The sequence below is a fragment of the Cricetulus griseus genome, chromosome 4 (assembly GCF_003668045.3).
Source record: "Cricetulus griseus strain 17A/GY chromosome 4, alternate assembly CriGri-PICRH-1.0, whole genome shotgun sequence".
NCBI classification, from domain to species: domain Eukaryota; kingdom Metazoa; phylum Chordata; class Mammalia; order Rodentia; family Cricetidae; genus Cricetulus; species Cricetulus griseus.
The window spans coordinates 93,612,838-93,629,496 of record NC_048597.1 but is presented as its reverse complement, the minus strand read 5'-3'; the positions used below and the strand labels follow the sequence as shown (position 1 = coordinate 93,629,496).

The 16,659-nt window shown below is 48.7% G+C and overlaps 1 protein-coding gene across 5 annotated transcripts in view; it reads left to right on the top strand.

The window, feature by feature from the left end:
* Ssh1 (slingshot protein phosphatase 1) overlaps positions 1–16,659 on the top strand; it is a 54,771-nt gene that overhangs the window by 14,139 nt on the left and 23,973 nt on the right. For 2 of the 5 annotated variants that reach the window (XM_027415970.2, XM_027415969.2), the window contains exons 3-5: positions 9,018–9,121; positions 13,677–13,741; positions 14,147–14,268. In XM_027415970.2, coding sequence (XP_027271771.1) covers positions 9,018–9,121; positions 13,677–13,741; positions 14,147–14,268 — 291 coding nt within the window. Of the gene's footprint in view, positions 1–4,805; positions 5,039–5,248; positions 5,510–9,017; positions 9,122–13,676; positions 13,742–14,146; positions 14,269–16,659 lie in introns of those variants that run through there. The other 3 variants (XM_027415973.2, XM_027415971.2, XM_035443238.1) reach the window with 3 other exon arrangements.

Below are 16,659 nucleotides of genomic sequence, written 5' to 3'. Positions count from 1 at the left end.
ACCACAGCCCCTCCCAAAGGGGTTTGGAAACAGTGTACCAATCAATTCATAAAGCACGATAGAGCTTAACATTAGTGAGGGGCAGCAAGATGGCTCGGTGGGAAAAGATGTTTGCTGTCAAATCTGACATTTAGAGTGCCTGTGTGCGCGTGAGTGCATGCATGCTTGCTTGCATGTGAATTGGGGAACCTTATGGGAGAAACTCAGGACATACTGGTAGTTACCAGAGTTTGGCTGTGAGTCTGACTTCAAGTTTTCTGGTCATCAAAACTGAAGGAAAGCATTTATTGCCTGACTAGTAATATCATTAGATGCCAGCTACTGCAGAAGCTAAAACGGATTCACTTGAGTTCACCAGTTCAAGACCACCCTGGGTAACATAGCAAGACCTGTGTGAAAAAACCATCAGTTCCTCTGAAGGATGGTTTTGTCAGACACCCCTGGAGATACATACACCCAGAGGGAAACCCAGGAGGCCATACAGATGTGTGGCAGGTTGCCTTAGGTGTGGCTCTGAGCACTGATGCCCATCCCAACCAAAGCTGCAGCCACCCCAAACATCGAAAGTTGGATGATCAAACAAGGAATCCTTCCTGACAGGTTCCAGCACCCTGCCCCTCATAATGGGAGGCCCTGATTGGGGCAGGTCAGACCCCCACTTATCCAAAGCTCTTGGTCTCAGAGCAGAAAAGTAGTAAAATTAGTTCTTACATGGACCAGGAAGAAACTCTTAAAGTCTAGACTCTTAGGTCAAGCAGAAAGCCCCAGTCCAGCTTGTGTTCCAGGAAACATCAAGTAGAAAAAGGCGGCCCCAGGCAGGAGGCCACTAAGCCTGAAGGTAAATGATGTAAGTGGTGGAAAGGGAAACTGTGATATAGCTAGTTAAGAAAGTGACAGTCTGTCAGGCAGTGGTGGTGCACCTTTAATCCCAGCACTTGGGAGGCAAAGGCAGGTGATCTGACAGCCAGGGCTACACAGAGAAACCCTCTCTCAAAAAACAAAGGAGAATATGGTGGAGCACACCTGTAATCCCAGCCCTTAGGAGGTGGAGGCAGGAGAATCAGGAGTTCAAGGCCAGCCTGTGCAGCACAGGGAGATGGTATTTCAGAAAACAAAATGAAACAATAAAGACATGACCTAGTAGTTGGACCGGGTGTGGCTCAGCTATAGAACCAGCTTGCTTTCCACCCAGGGTTCAGTACTCAGCATGGGTGGGACATGGGTTATAAAATTGTTTTTGTTTTTTAAATTTTGAAATCATTTTACACTTTCAGAGGTTATTTCAGTGATTCCCTTTGTAAAAGAGACAGCTCATGGTTGTCCATTGCACTTACCTGTCCTTTCCATCTGGAACATTCCAGTCTTTGACTTTGTTACTATTTTTTTGTTATTGTTGTTTTGTTTTGTTTGAGACAAGGTCTCACTATGTAGACCTGGCTAGCCTGGGACTCCATATGTAAATAGGCTGGCCTGGTTCTTACAGACATCCTCCTGCCTCTGCATCCTGAATGCTAGAATTAATGGTGTACTTGGCTAAGATCATCGTTTAGTGATATACCCTTTAAGTGTGTTAGTAAGTCCTTCTGATTAGACTTGTGTTGTAGCATGGAAGAGAGACCAAGCCCTTGATCCATGGGTTGCCTGACAGTGAAGCCCCATAGTGTGAAGCCCTTATGACAGTCTCACTTAGGAGGAGAAGAAGATACTTCCCAATTATGTTACTGTCCTGCCCTCTCAAGGTACTTTCCAATTTAGGTAGTTTGTTTGGTTTGTTGATGGTGATAGTTGTTTTTCTTGAGACAGGGTCTCATATAGCCCAGGCTGGCTCCAGCCTTGCTTTGTAGCAAAGGGTGACCTTTAACTCTGGTCATCTTGCTTCCCTCACCCAAGTGCTAGGGTGCCAGGTATGGTGTGAGGTACAGAGCTTCCTGAGTGTGCATCGAGCACTCTACCATCTGAGCTTCCTCTGCAGCCCTCTGATGTGTTCATTAAATATCTGTCTGTGCTTGTGTTTTTCTGTTTCACTTGGTGGTTTCAAATCTATTACTTATGTTACTGACTGGGATAAGTGGATGCTTCTTGGCCACCGCATCCAATTATCAAATGAAAAGATACTGGTAAGGCAACAATTTACAGCCAGTGGGTCAGGGAACAGGATGTGGAAAACAAGGCTTGTCGACTGCTATTAGAGGAGCCAAGGATAGCTTCCTCGAGAGGGCAGGATTTTCTCTGTCAAGCACCATGTGGGGAGGTAGGTGAGGAGGCTGTGCATAGAGACTTGGAGTAGACAAGCTTCTGAGGACCACAGGAGGACAGCAGAGCCTTCAGTATGGGATGTGGGAGATTATAAGTGAGACCCTGACTTCAAAGTCAGATGAGTGGATGGTACATGACTGGTAAAGGCTAATTTTGGCTACTATAGGTAGTCATTAGCGCAGGTTAATTCTAGATAGTGACACATGGCGGAAAGAACCTGGCTGAAGAAGAGTGTCAACAGCAGAGATTGGGAGCCGTGGAGCCTGGGCTTGTGGCCAGAGACAGGCAGAACACTCCCAGACTGTTCCGTTCTTTGTTGTAGCAGTTAGCCTTTCGTGGAGGGTGGGGTGCTGAGGGCTGAACTCAGGGCTCACAAGTACACAAAAAGTACACAACAGACATCCTATAGGTCTCCTTTTCCTTGTTTTCTCTCTTCTTCCTGTTTTTCATTTTGAGACTTTGTAGCCCTTGGTGGACTGGACCGTGTACAGACCAGGCTGGCCTCAAACTCAAGAGACCCATCTGCCTCTGCCTCCCAAGTGCTGGGACTAAAGGTGTCCCAATATATCATGTAGTAATAAAATACCAATTCAGTTCTTTGGGCACACTGTCCACATTTGAGTTGCGCGGTAGGTTCTTGTGCTAGCATGTTGCACTTGCTGGAATGAAGAAGGCCAGAGCCAGGTGGTCCTGGAGACGGGGAAGGAAGGACTCCCGGAAAGGTTGTGCCTCACTGACTAATGAATTCTGGATGGGACTTCACACCACAGAAAGCCATGAGTACCTGGGAGAGCTGAGATCATCCATTTTTGGAATTTTTGGAGTTGTTTAAAAAATGTTGCTTTTACCTTCCTGTTGATTCTGGCTGGCTGGGTTGCTTCGGCTTCCATAGAGTTCTCACATGATGCAGCCTTTAAACCTCAGCCCTCGGTCAGGAGGCTTAGGGCCCGGCCTACCGGATGAGGGAAGAGGTGCAGCAGGAGGCTGTCTTAAGGCCAGAGGGCTCTCTCTGAGGGTCATGGATGGATTATCTTAAGGTTTGCAAAGCTGTATCTGGACTCACTGGCTATCTACCTAAGCAGAAACAAAAGCCTTGCTCGTGTGAGCTCAGTGATAGTCTTAGCTGCCTGGTCCTGCCAGCTGGGTATGAAGGAGGGCTATGTGGCTGGTTCAGAGAATGTCTCCAACTGTCTTTAATGCCTCTGGACATTCCTTCTCTCTGAGGGAAGCCTACGCCTCCAGCCAAACAATACACGGCCCAGCAGCAAAGATGTTAGCAATGGCCCTGCCAGCATTTTTCCCCCATAACTCCTTTCCAAAACACTGTGCCCTGCAGAGAATCCCAGTGTCCCCTCTCTTGGGGACCCATTTGGGGCACAAGTTGGAAGATGTGTTCCCAGAGCTTGTTTCCTTACACTCTGAAGAAGTTGTTTGGAATTGGTCCCTGCCATGGGCACTGGCTAGGGCAGCAAGGATTCTCTGTGACATTGAACATCGGGGGGATGCCAGGGAGAAACTAGAGAGAATTTTCCGTCCCGTAAACAGCCTTTCCCCAACCTGCCTCCAAATAGTCTCCATCTTTCTTTATATCCTAAACTTCACTTTGCCAGGACCGGGGTTGTGGATCCATTTAAGTGTCCAGGTGTCCCTCAGCTTAACCAGCTGTAGGACAGACAGCCCTGCCATCCTAGGGAGGGGGCAGGTAGGGCATTGAACTGGGAGCATCTCCAGGTCCTCCTGCTCCTGTTTGCTGTACAACTTCCAACAGTTTGTTCTCCCATCATGGATCTTTTGTCAGAAGAATGGCATTGTAAGAATTAGGTGTAGCAGTGGGGGGTGAGCTCTCTAGACTGTAAAGCACCCTTCACAGTCTCTCTGAGTGCCTGTAGAGATCACACATTCGGGTGCAGAGAACTTTTTATGCTGACAAATTAATGGCTGCGCCACAAGCCAAGGGTTTGGCTCATAGCCGTTCACATTTTACAGCTTGCGTTTGTGCGTTTACTTGGTGATCGAGGTCTAAGAACTGTGAGACGCCTACCTTGAATACTTGATCAGCATATCCTCAAACTCCCACAGTGTTTCTCCATCCCTGCTCAGTGAAGAAGGACTGAGTGATGTCTCCTGTCCCACAGCCTTGGTGGTGGTGGCAGTGGGCAGGTGATGTAACAGGGCCTCTGCCTTTTTGATTATCCCTTAGACAGATGGCAGCACTCTATAGCCTTCCTAGCCTGGAGCTGTTTCTCTGAGCCATTCCCTTGGTCTTGGCTGTGTGTGCTACTTTTGGATGCTAAGAAGGGGGACTGAAGGCACAATGTGTGTCCTGGCTTCTTGGTGACACTGTGGTGGGCCACCAGAGGCTGCAGCTGTGCCGTGGTGTGGATTCTTATATAGAAAAGGAAGCCACCTCGTAGGGGTTGAGACGGTGAGTGTGGGACATGTGGATGGGAGTTAGTCCCAGCGGTAAAGATGTGTGTTCCTGGATGAGCGATGCTGAGTAAGAGGCATGTGATTCACTTATTCCTCTAGTGAGGACTAAATCATCACTTGGAGCTGGGAGAAGCTTCCGGACAAGACCTCCCAGCAGCTCCTGCTCAGTGCTCCTTCCCTCAGGGACTGGTCCCGATCCCCAGCTCTTCCTGTTTCACAGCCTGCCGGGGTCCTGTCCTTAACCTGTAAATTTAGGCTCTCAGCATCTCCAGCCCTTTGGGGTCAGATACTTGCGTTGGCTTTGCAGATTGGCCTGCTGGGACACCTCTAGAAGATGGTCACAGAAGCACAAGTGAGTCCCATCATCTGCAGTGTCCTAAACTGAGGGTCACCAGGTGCCTCAAGTAGCTAAAAATGTGACTCAAGCATTTTTTTTTTTTTGGATGTAAAGTTGCTTTTGAAAATGCCTTGTTAATTACCCATGGCAGCCGCCCACAACCCTGCCTAGTGGGAATGGGTGGGTATTTGAAAGAAAGCGATTCCCTGGGACCTCCTCATGTGTGTGGTTTTGACCCGGGATGGGGTCCTCTCACTGGGGTTTGGTTCTCGGTGGCCAGCTGTTTTCCCTCCTGGTTCCTAATACACACCCATTGCTTGTTCCAATGCCTGCAGTAAAGCCCGTGGGAGGGCCATGACTGTAGAACCTTCAGCTGCTTTGCCTCCTCTGAATGGACCCCTTTCATCAGGAAATGCTGGGACAAGGGCCTTTTAAAGCCAAAATATCAGAAAAAGACAAGGGACACGAGAGCCACTTGCTCTTTGGGTGAGACCATCATCCGAGGAGGGACTTACTTCACTGTTGCACTGGAAAGCCCCACTGCATCTTGCTGGGCTGGCCTGTGTCTTGTGGATGGCGGGGTCTCTTTAGGCACCCTCTGCTTCAGCAGGATTACTACGGATGTGAATGCAGCCGCCATGGAACTTTTTTATCTCTCTGACTTCTGTGTCTTCCTTCGGCCAACCCCGCACCTCTGCTGTTCAGAGGTGTCGAACCCACATTAGTACGTAAGCCACGGATGGCACCCTGTCTGTGTGAGAGCCAGGGCTTGGGGATTGAAGGTCATGTTTGCCTTCCCTGCACAGTCTTCCCGAGGGTAGCAGGGTAGCCCTCCTTCATACACGGCTGGCAGGGTAGCACAAGTCTGAGAACTGACTTGTGCTGTGGAGATAAAAGCCTGGAGAGAAGGGCTGAGGGGAGCGGTTGAGACTTCCTAGGGAAGTGAAGGAGGATGCTGCCTCTGTCTGGCTCAGACTTTCTGTAACTCCTAGGACTCTAAAATCTCGTACAAGAAGAAGGATTCTTTTTCGCTGTCTGGGATGGATGGTTGGTGGGTTGTCATGCATCCTTGCCCTGGGTACCCAGAGAAAGGTGTGTGCTATTACTGACATGGATGTCTGAGAGAGTTCTGTTGGGGGGCACTGGGGCCTCGGGTCACAGGGTCATAGGGTCTTGAGCTTCTTGGTATCAGGAGCTCAGCATAGAAAACCAGTTATGGACTGTCCATTTTGGGCAAGGTTCTTCAGCCACCTGTGGACACCAGAGGCTGTGTGTCAGCAGTAGCCCAGGACACAACCTAGAAGCCAGGCCATGAAGTAGCTTCATCTTGTCTGTGGTCTCCCATCCTCCCCACAGCATCTTGGACTCAGCCTGAGGGTCATCTTGGCCACCAGTGTTCTGCTATTTCCTGTATATTTCCAGGACACATGGGACCTTGCACCCCCCCCCCAGAGCAGTGGGGCTCCCTGCAGCATTCAGGCTGGCTGTTGACAGTAACTGAGGTGGTTCCAGGACCCTAACGGACCCCTTGGGTGGAGGGGGAGGCCCCTTCTTATCAGACAGAGGAACAACTGACTGCAGAGCAGGTCACAGGGTGAGCAGAGTCTGCTCTTTGTCATTGTTCCCTTTTTTTTCCAAAGGAAATACAAGGGAAACCAAGGGGAATTTTTGCTCTTGGTTTCCAAGGCAAAGGTCACTGTTCATGGCTGGCTGTTTCCATCATGCTCTGGTTTCTGGTCAATCTGAGTTTGTTTTTTTTTTTGTTTTGTTTTTTTTTTTTCAAATTAGTGAACAAAAGGAGTTGATGTTGTCTTGAAAATTAACTGCAGCTGCTTTTATCTACTGATGGTTGTTTTACGTTTCCTGGGCTCAGCTCTTGGAGATTCTCGGGTGGGTGTAGTGGATCAAATTAGCTCCTGAAAGCTTAGTCGTAAAAGTTAGTAGGGAAGGGTTGGGGAGGAAGGGGATTCTACCGTCAGATAGAGGGAAACAGAAGCCTCTTACCTGCAGGGTGTCTACTAAGAGGGAGCACCTCTTCCTGGGAGGGAGTGAGACCGCAGAGATTCCTGTCTGTTTATAATCCAGGCTTCTTCAGTGCAGGTGTGTGACAGCCGTGGGTGGGAAGGTGCAGCGTGCGTGTGTGTGTGTGTGTGTGTGTGTGTGTGTGTGTGTGTGTGTGTGTGTGTGTAAAAATATGAAGATGATCCTCCTGCATGAGTTGTGACCCGGGGTTTCCAGGTTGTCAGCATTCAAAGGTTGGTGTTTTGAGATGGCCTAGCTTTGTCTTAGTTCATTCATAGTTGAACAGACTCTTTACCATGAGGTTTTTTGTTTGTTTGTTTGTTTTTTTCAATTTCTTTTATGACTGACTTCTTTTTATTTTATATGCATTGGTGTTTTGCCTGCGTGTATATCTGTTGGAAGGGTGTTAGAGGCAGTTCTGAACTGCTCTGTGGGTGCTGAGAATTGAACCCGGGTCCTCTGGAGCATAGCTAGTGCTCTTAACCTCTGAGCCATCTCTCCAGCTAGTTACCATGAGAATTCAATAAGGAAAAGTTCAGATGTTATTATGACTCCACTGTCATAGAAGCCAAGTTGCTGCCTGCATGCATGTCCGAACAGTGTTTGCTTAGTGCTAAGAATGGCATGCTAGATTTAGCTTGCTTGGAGGTTGTGTCTTGATAGCTTGAATTCACAGTTCCACCTTTTGAGGGCTGAGATGCAGGTGTTGTAGCCACTCCCAACTTCCTCTGCAGGGTCCTTTAATTCTAGATGATAATGTTTAACCACTAACATTGGGTATCAAAGATAAACTTGACTTTTCATATTATAGAAAATATCTTCCATTTCCCCAGGAGTTCTTAAATTCAAGGTTTTGTTTTTGTTTGTTTGTTTTTTATTTGCTTTTTTTTGTTTTGTTTTTTCGAAACAGGGTCTCTCTGTGTAGCCTTGGCTGTCCTGGAACTCATTTTGCAGAACAGGCTGGCCTCAAACTCACAGAGATCCTTCTGCCTCTGCCTTTGCTGGGACTAAAGGTATATGTCACCAGCACCTACCTGAAGACTTTTTTAAAGAGAGAGAGAGAGAGAGAGAGAGAGAGAGAGAGAGAGAGAGAGAGAGAGTGTGTGTGTGTGTGTGTGTGTGTGTGTGTGGTCTTTTGTCTGCATTAGTGATTGCACCATGTATGTGCTGTGCCCTCAGAGGCCAGAAGAGGGTGTGGTATCCTCTGGAACTGGAGTTACAGGTGCTTGATAACCTCCATGTGGGTTCTGGAAACTGAACCTGGGTCCTCTGGAAGAGCAGCCAGGGCTCTTACCTCCCCCTCAGCCATCTCTGCAGCCCCTGAGAGAAGAAAATTGTTAGTCAGATTATAAGTGAAAAATTGCAAGAATGTGTTTTGTTGTTGCTTGGCTTTTGTGGTTTGTTGTTGTTTTGTTCCTTCTCTGCCCCTTTGTGCATCCAACCCTTATTACATGGAGCATGGGTGGGGGTGTGTGAGGGGGTACGTGTGTATGTGTGTGTGAGAGAGAGACAGAGGTGGGAGTGTGTCAATAGGGATTAATCCTGGGGTCCTTTGTATGTTAGTCAAATGCTCTACCATGCAGTGTTTCTAAGGACACAGACAACCTGGAAGGACTGCACCAGGAAGCTGTGACTGGGCTGGAAGTTGTGGGGATGCAGCAGGCGGGAGTAGGAGTGTTAGAAGCAAAGATCAACTGTGCAGGTTCAGAGTGAGCGGTCAGTCACCTTCTGCTGCCATGGGATCTCTGTGTTACACTAAGAGCCTTGTCGCTTTCTGTAGGAAGGGTCTGTTGGCCTGGGGCAGTGCACCTGAAACAACATTTGCTTCTGAGAACTGCAGCAACAGCCTCACTGTTTCATCCCCTTGCATGTCATATGCCGTTTGTCCTCCCTCAGTGTTCCCTCTCCAGCATGTCTTGCCTGTGTTTCTCAAGAAATCACTCTAACTGGGCTCTGGTTTTGTTCTTCCCAGCTTGAGCGAGAGCTTTTTCATGGTGAAAGGAGCGGCCCTCTTCCTACAGCAGGGAAACAGCCCTCAGGGCCAGCGCAGTCTTCAGCACCCTCACAAGCATGCAGGTAGGAAACAGGGTTGATACTCTTAAGCTGGGACCCTTTCTGTGCCTCGGGAGAACCTTCCACGGTTGGAGGGAAGTCGCATGCTGGGTCTCACAGCCAGGGAAGCAGTACATCATGTGTTTGTAAAGACCAGCACAGCAAAGATTCCCTGTGTGTTCTCCGTCAGTTAACTGAACACCTCAGTTTTTACAGTACGACTTGAAGAGATGGACCAGGGTGCATCACAGCTATGAGCTGTCCCTTTGAAAATGGCCTCCGAGGTTCTTCATGTCTCCCCTGAGCATGAAGGGGCGATGTAAGAGCCTTTGGCTGTACCCTGAGTGGTCATGTGACAGGGTGTCTTTATCCTATAATGGCTGCCTTTTGGAAAGGACAGAAGTAATAGAGTTGGGGTCAAATTGAATAATGACATAGGTCCAAAAACAGACCCGTAAAAATGCCTGTCAAGTATAAAGGCTGGATTTCTTAGGCTATTTGACTCTAGAAATGAAACCAAATTGAAGATGGGATTCAAGAGGCACCTGTGCACATAGTTGGGAAGGCCCCTCTACCGAGAGATGGCACAGTTGATAAAGCCCTTGCTTCAAGAGTAGGACCTGAGTTCAGGTCCCAAGATCCCACGTAGGAAAGACCAGGTGTGATAGTACACATTTGTAATCTGGTGGTGGAGAGAGGTGAGCTTGAGACCTTGCTGGCCAGCTAACATAGCTGAAGGTGTTCTAGGCCTCTGAGAGGTCCTGTCATACACAAAAGGTGAAAACTCCTGGTGAGCCAAGATTGTGTTCTTGCCTCCATGGACACATACACACCTGTAGTGTGCCTCATGTGCCAGCTTTTCCAGTGGGTGGCATGTATGAGCTGTAGTGATTGTCACCTCAGCGGCTTACAGTGTGATAAAGCTACAAGCAGCCATCATTTCTGCATCTGGTGATGTCTGTAGCATATACAGCAACTTGAAGGTTAGGCTTTGTTTTGTGTGTGTTTTGTGTGTGTGTTGTTTGTGTTTTGAGTGTGAAACTTGTCCCTATCCTGAGTGATCTGGGGCAACAAATATGAAGTCACTTTGTATCAGACCCTGGAAAAGCTCATCTGTGTGTCCCTTGAATGCACACAGGCAGGAAGACAGTCACTGGCTGGTTGGGTCTTCTGTCCTTGAAGCCTGGGACCAGTGATGAGCTTGGGACGGCAGAGAAGCCACTAGCTGGTCTGGGATGGCCAGCAAATGGCTTTGCTCTGTTCCCTTTCCCTATTGCCTCCCTCACCAGTGTGGAGAGTAATCAGAGGGTTAATTCTGTGGGGCTGGGTCAGGTTCAGCCAGACAGTCGGTGTAGGGTCTTGCACTCCAGACTTCCTCTCTCTGATCTGTATGTGGATGTGAGGCTGGGATATCAGTAGTTTATTTATGTGCCAAATGCCTTTCTCATTTGGACATTTATCAGACATGGGGGTGGGGTTAACTTGATCTCCGTGGCTTGGGGTGGATGGTAGGAGGACCCAGGCAAACAACCACCAGCCCTTGGTTTCTGTGCATTTCTGTGGCATTGGAACCCTGGTAGGCTCCTGTTTTTTTTTTTGTTTTTTTTTTTTTTTGTTTTGTTTTGTTTTGTTTTTTTGATTTTCGAGACAGGATTTCTCTGTGGCTTTGGAGGCTGTCCTGGAATTAGTTCTTACAGACCAGGCTGGTCTCGAACTCACAGAGATCCACCTGCCTCTACCTCCTGAGTGCTGGGACTAAAAGGCTTGTGCCACCAACGCCTGGCTTCTGGTAGGTTCTTAAGAGAATTATAGCAGGGAACTCCCAGTGTGAGCTGGTATCTTCAGAGCAGTCCTGGTAGGAGGGAGGTTATGTTCACACTTATCGAGTCCCGTTACTGGAAGGATCAGATAGGAAGCACTGTGGCTTTTTCTGTCTGCATTTTGCCGATCTAATTTATTGTGGGAAGAACACTTAGCTGTGCCCTCCCAACTAGAGAGGCGGGTTCCTAAAAGCCTTGTTTCCTCTGAGAGAGAGGAAGTGGCATTTATACGTCACAAGTCTATTCCTTAAAAGGGCAATGTGCTTTTGCAGCAGGCACAGTGGCTATGGTTTTCTAGGGCATTCACTTATGTAAGCAGTGTTGTCCTTCAGGGTTCCCAGCGTGGAGAGAATGTTTCACAGTGTTGCTGCCTCACTGTTGGCATGGAACCCAGGGCTGAGCACATACTAGGCAAGTGCTATACCATGGAGCTTTACCCTCAGCTCCATATAGTGTAATTAAAACAAAACTAGAAACATCATTGGGTTTCTTTGGAGCTTTGCACACAATTGGAAAGGGTGACTTTACTGAGTTACTTCTCATACCTTCATCTGGGTGAGTGTCTTCACAGATGGGATGAGGGCATGAGGCCTCAGGGCATGGAAAGACAGGACAGGGATCCTACTTCAGCAACACTGCACCCTGTGCTAGCAGCCACACCCTGAAACACCGTATCATCCTCCAGTGAGCTTGCCACTTGCCCTGCTCACTCTCCAGACCCCCACCTAGGGGGACTTCCCAGAGAAGTTCCCATCCCATCCTAAGAGGGTTGTGGGTTTGAAGCCAGACTGGATTATATAGACTCTGTATCTAAAAGGGGGAACGGAGTGGCTCTGGAGAGAGTTCAGTGGTTAAGGGTGAGTGTTGCTTTTGCAGAGGACCCAAGTTTAGTTTTCAGTGTCCTTGTTGAGCAGCCCACAACCACCTGTAACTCTAGCTCAAGGGGATCCTATGCCCTCTTCTGGACTCTGCAGGCAACTGCACGTAGACATGTACATACCCCCACAACATATGTACACATGGTTTTTAGTCTTTAAAAATGGACTGGAGGGGGGCTGGAGAGATGGCTCAGAGGTTAAGAGCACTGACTGCTCTTCCAGAGGTCCTGAGTTCAATTCCCAGCAACCACACGGTGGCTTTCAACCATCCGTTATGAGATCTGGTGCCCTCTTCTGGTGTGCAGATATACATGGAAGCAGAATGTTGTATACATAATAAATAAATAACATCTTAAAAAAAATGGACTGGAGGGGTCAGGGGAAATATGGGCTGGAGAGATGGCTCAGCTGTTATGAGCACTGATACCTCTTCCAAAGGTTCAATTCCAAGCGCCCAGATAGTGGCTCACAACTGTCTGTAACTCCAGTTCTAGGGGACCCAACACCCTTACTCAGATATACATGCTGGTAAAACACCAATGCACACAAAATTATAAATAAATAAATAAATAAATAAATACTACTTACTCGCCGGGTGGTGATGGTGCACACCTTTAGTCCCAGCACTTGGGAGGCAGAGAGAGGCAGGAGGATTCCAGGACAGCCTCCAAAGCCACAGAGAAACCCTGTCTCAAAAAAAAAAAAATACTTTCTCTGGTTGGAAATGTAGTGTGTACCGATAGTCCCAGATGCCAGGAGGCTGAGGCAGGATAATTACTGCTCTAGATGACTATCTTTTCACTTCTCTTAGCAATGAAGAAAAAAAGAACACATTAATAATTTCTTTTTTTATGAAAAGAGAGCCGGATGGTGGTGGCACACAGCTTTAATCCCAGCACTTGGGAGGCAGAGACAGGAGGATCTCTGAGTTTATGACAAGCCTGGTCTACAAGAGCTAGTTTCAGAACAGGCTCCAAAGCTACAGAGAAACCCTGTTGTAGGGAGACACTGTAACCACGCCTTCTAAGGGCTGGCTACAGGTGTGCCTGACCACGCCTGTCAGGGGGTGGTCAAGGTGAGGTCAGGATGACTCATGATAGGTTTTTAAGGGGCTACAAGGCACAAGGGAGCCCTTCTCTCTGGCCTCTCTGCCTTGCTGCCCCTGGCATGCTCTGGCTTGCGTTTGGCTGGTGTTTATCTGAATAAAGATATCTTAATCTTTTGGACTACGGGTCGTCACTCATTATACCCTGTCTCGAAAAAAAAAAAGGAAGGAAGGAAGAAAGAAAGAAAAGAGAACGATAGATTGTTTTTCCTCAGATAACTTCTGTGGACACCCAGCATGCAACTGTTGTCTGTGGCCAGGTAGACTCCCCACCCCCATCCACTTGATACAGAAGTAACATCTGGCCTGTGTAGAAAATGTTTGAAGAGGACAGATGACATGCAATCCTTTTCCTCTCAGTTCAGCCCCTTAGCAGATGCCTCCGCAGCCATGACTGTAGTTTCTGCCTCCCCTCCTTGCTGGGGAGTGTTTGCTTGGATGTGATGACATTCTCTTGTGGACCCAGTAGTCAGCCAACCCAAGAGGAGCCAAAAAGAAGGGAGGAGAGATGGGCGGCAGGACCTTTTAAAGGGGAGGTTGCGTATGCGCACTGGGGTTTTGCACCTGCGCAAGAGTCCTCACAGGACACAAGGCATGGCGGGTGTGTGCCCCATTGTTAGGGGGCGGGGTCATCCAGGTATATTTGTTTTTATGCATATGTGTTTTCCAAAGTCTTTGTCAAAAATATTACTGACCACTGTGTTGCCCCGGCCCTTGAAACCGACCTTCCCTTGAAACCGACCTTCCCTTTGAACCTCTCCTTGTTGGCCCCACAGGTGACCTGCCCCAGCATCTCCAAGTGATGATCAACCTTCTACGCTGTGAAGACAGAATCAAGCTGGTGAGAACTGAGGGTGGTCCTAAAATGCGGCTGGAGCCCTCCTCTATCGTGATTCCTCCTCTCACATTGTTGACCAAAGCCAGAGAGGGCGCTGGAGTGCCACTCCATGGTAGAGCCATCACTGGGATGTATGACACCCTGGGTTCTATGCCTGGCACCCCAAAGGGGCCAGCAGAGATGTCAGGTCTCTTTGGCATCTATGATAAATGTGAATGTGACTTGTAACCCCACTGCACACAGTTGGCTGTCCCCTGTGCCAGGCACACACTCTGGTTCTACTCACAAGTACTTAGTTTTCATTTCTTCGATGATTTGGGGGTGAGGGTCAAGAACTAAAAGCCCTTGGTCTTGGTTTGGTGGGCAGAAGAAGAGAGCAAACCATAGAGGTGACCTCCTTTTCCACAGGCTGTACGACTAGAGAGCGTCTGGACCGACCGTGTCCGCTATATGGTCGTGGTGTACACCAGCGGGCGCCAGGACACCGAGGAGAACATTTTGTTAGGAGTTGACTTTTCCAGTAAGGAGAGGTGAGTCTCGGGGTGGCATTTCCCGTCAGAGCAGGAGATGGGTCACTGTTGGCAAAAGACTTTCCTGGAGTCCTGGAGGAGGGACTGAGTCCCTCTACAATATGGAGGCCCACCAAGGCTCTGGGATTAGAACGTGCTTTTCCAGCTGTCACTCCCCTGCCTCTGTTCTTCAGCTGGAGAACACACACTGCTCAGAGCAGCAGGAGGGGGCATGTGACTGGTCTCTGTTACTCTTCCAAAGTACATGGGTAGTTTGTAGAAGAAGGGTGTTTGGCCTGCTGTGTCAGAGGCTGCAGGTCTCATGGGAGGCCTCTCTTTGAACATGCAGATGACGTTACAGTAGGAACACATGCAGAAGAGGTCACATGGCAGGACAGGAAGCCAGCTGCAGTGGGAGCTAGGCTAAGCCAGCTTTAATTCCTTCTGAGGGAGAAACCCGGGTGCCATCTTCCTCCAGGTCTCAGCTCCTACGTGTACCACTTACTCACTGCTGCAGATTTGGGGTCCCAGTTTCTATAAAGATTTTGGGGAGCCCTCAAACTTGAGCAGGCATCCCACACAGGGATGCTTCCTGAGGGTATGACAGTGACAGTGAGCATCAAAGGATAAGCTGGAGACAGCCAGAACGATGCCTCTCAGACAGACAGCTCATGCAGGGAGATGTGTCGGGAGGCCTTGTGTGAAGTGCCTGTCCAGTGGGGATCGATCTTCCATAGATAGGCGTTTGTTTTTGACACGTCCTTGTGTGGAAGCTTTAAGGCTTGCAGTTCCCTAGGACTAGAGGCCAAGTAAATTCCATCGTGACCCTAGTGTGGCATGAAATGACGCATGCACATGGGAGGTCATTGCAAACCCTAAATCTTCACCCATTACCCTACTCATTGGTAAGTGAATGGAGTTTTGTCTTATCCTGTGAAAGAGGCAACAAGCTAGCCCCCAGGTCATCCGAGATGCCACAGCACACCCTGTGCTTAGCATAGATCCTGTCACTACCAGGAAGGTGAGAGGGTTAGAATGACACAGTGCCAGGCTTCTGTGAGAGCACAAGCAGGTGACTGGTGCCAAGATGGGATTTAAGGTCCAATAGGAAGCATGGGGAGGTCGGGTGTGTGGGGCAACAGGTGGACCTGAATTGTGGTTAGGGCAGAGTTAGTCACAAGAAGAAAGTCCCGGGGGGTCACATGACTGCAGTTGGGTCTTCTTGTGACTAAGCAGCTGTGTCATAGGCTGGTGACCAAGACTGCGCTGCTTGTTGCATGTGAATGAAAACAAAGCAGGGGATGAAGTCACTTTGTGACTCCTCTTCCCATGCCTCCTGGCATCATGAGAAAGTTTGCTGTGGCACAGGAAGGGAGGAGCTGTGTGTGCACAACTGTGTGTGTGTGTGAGACTGTGTTTGCACCTGTGTGTGTCTGTTTGCACCTGTATGTGTGACTCTGTGTGTGTGAGACTGTGTTTGCACCTATGTGTATGACTGTGTGAGTCTGTGTGTGTGTGACTGTGTTTGCACCTGTGTGTGTGACTCTGTGAGACTGTGTTTGCACCTGTGTGTGTGTCTGTGTTTGCACCTGTGTGTATGACTGTGTGAGTCTGTGTGTGTGACTGTGTTTGCACCTGTGTGTGTGACTCTGTGTGAGACTGTGTTTGCACCTGTGTGTGTGACTGTGTTTGCACCTGTGTGTATGACTGTGTGAGTCTGTGTGTGACTGTGCTTGCACCTGTGTGTAAGACGTGTCTATAACTGTGTTTGCACCTGTGTGTGTGAGACTGTGTATGTGTGTGTGACTGTGTTTGCACCTGTGTGTGTCACTGTGTGTGTGTGACTGTGTTTGCACCTGTGTGTGTGTGAGACTGTGTGTATGTGTGTGTGACTGTGTTAGCACTTCTGTGTGTGACTCAGTGTGTGTGACTCTGTGTGTGTATGTGTCTGTGTGTGTGTGACTGTGTGAGTCTGTGTGTGTAAAACTCACAATCCTCGTGCTTCAGCTTTTCACGCTAGGGCATTAGTGTTTGGCAGTGTCCAAGTTACGGTTTTTCAGGTGATGGCCCAGCCCTGTAGGAATCTTCCGAGACAGGAATTTTTCTCACTACATGGAGATCATTCTGGTAACCTATTCCCATCCTGAACTGGGGCCTGTCTCTTGTAGCCTGTACCCCCTTGTAGTAGTTTCCCGTCAGCCTGCCAGCCTGTCAATAATGACTCGGAGACTTATTATTAGTTATGAAAGCTCTGCCTTAGCTTAGACTTGTCCCACTAGCTCTTATAGCTTAGAAATTACCCTGTTTATTAATCTATGTTCTGTCACGTCCTGCCCATCCTGCTCTGTGTCTCCTGCCATCTCTGGGGTACCCAGATCCAGATCTCCCCCCCCCTTTTTTTTTCTCTCTGTT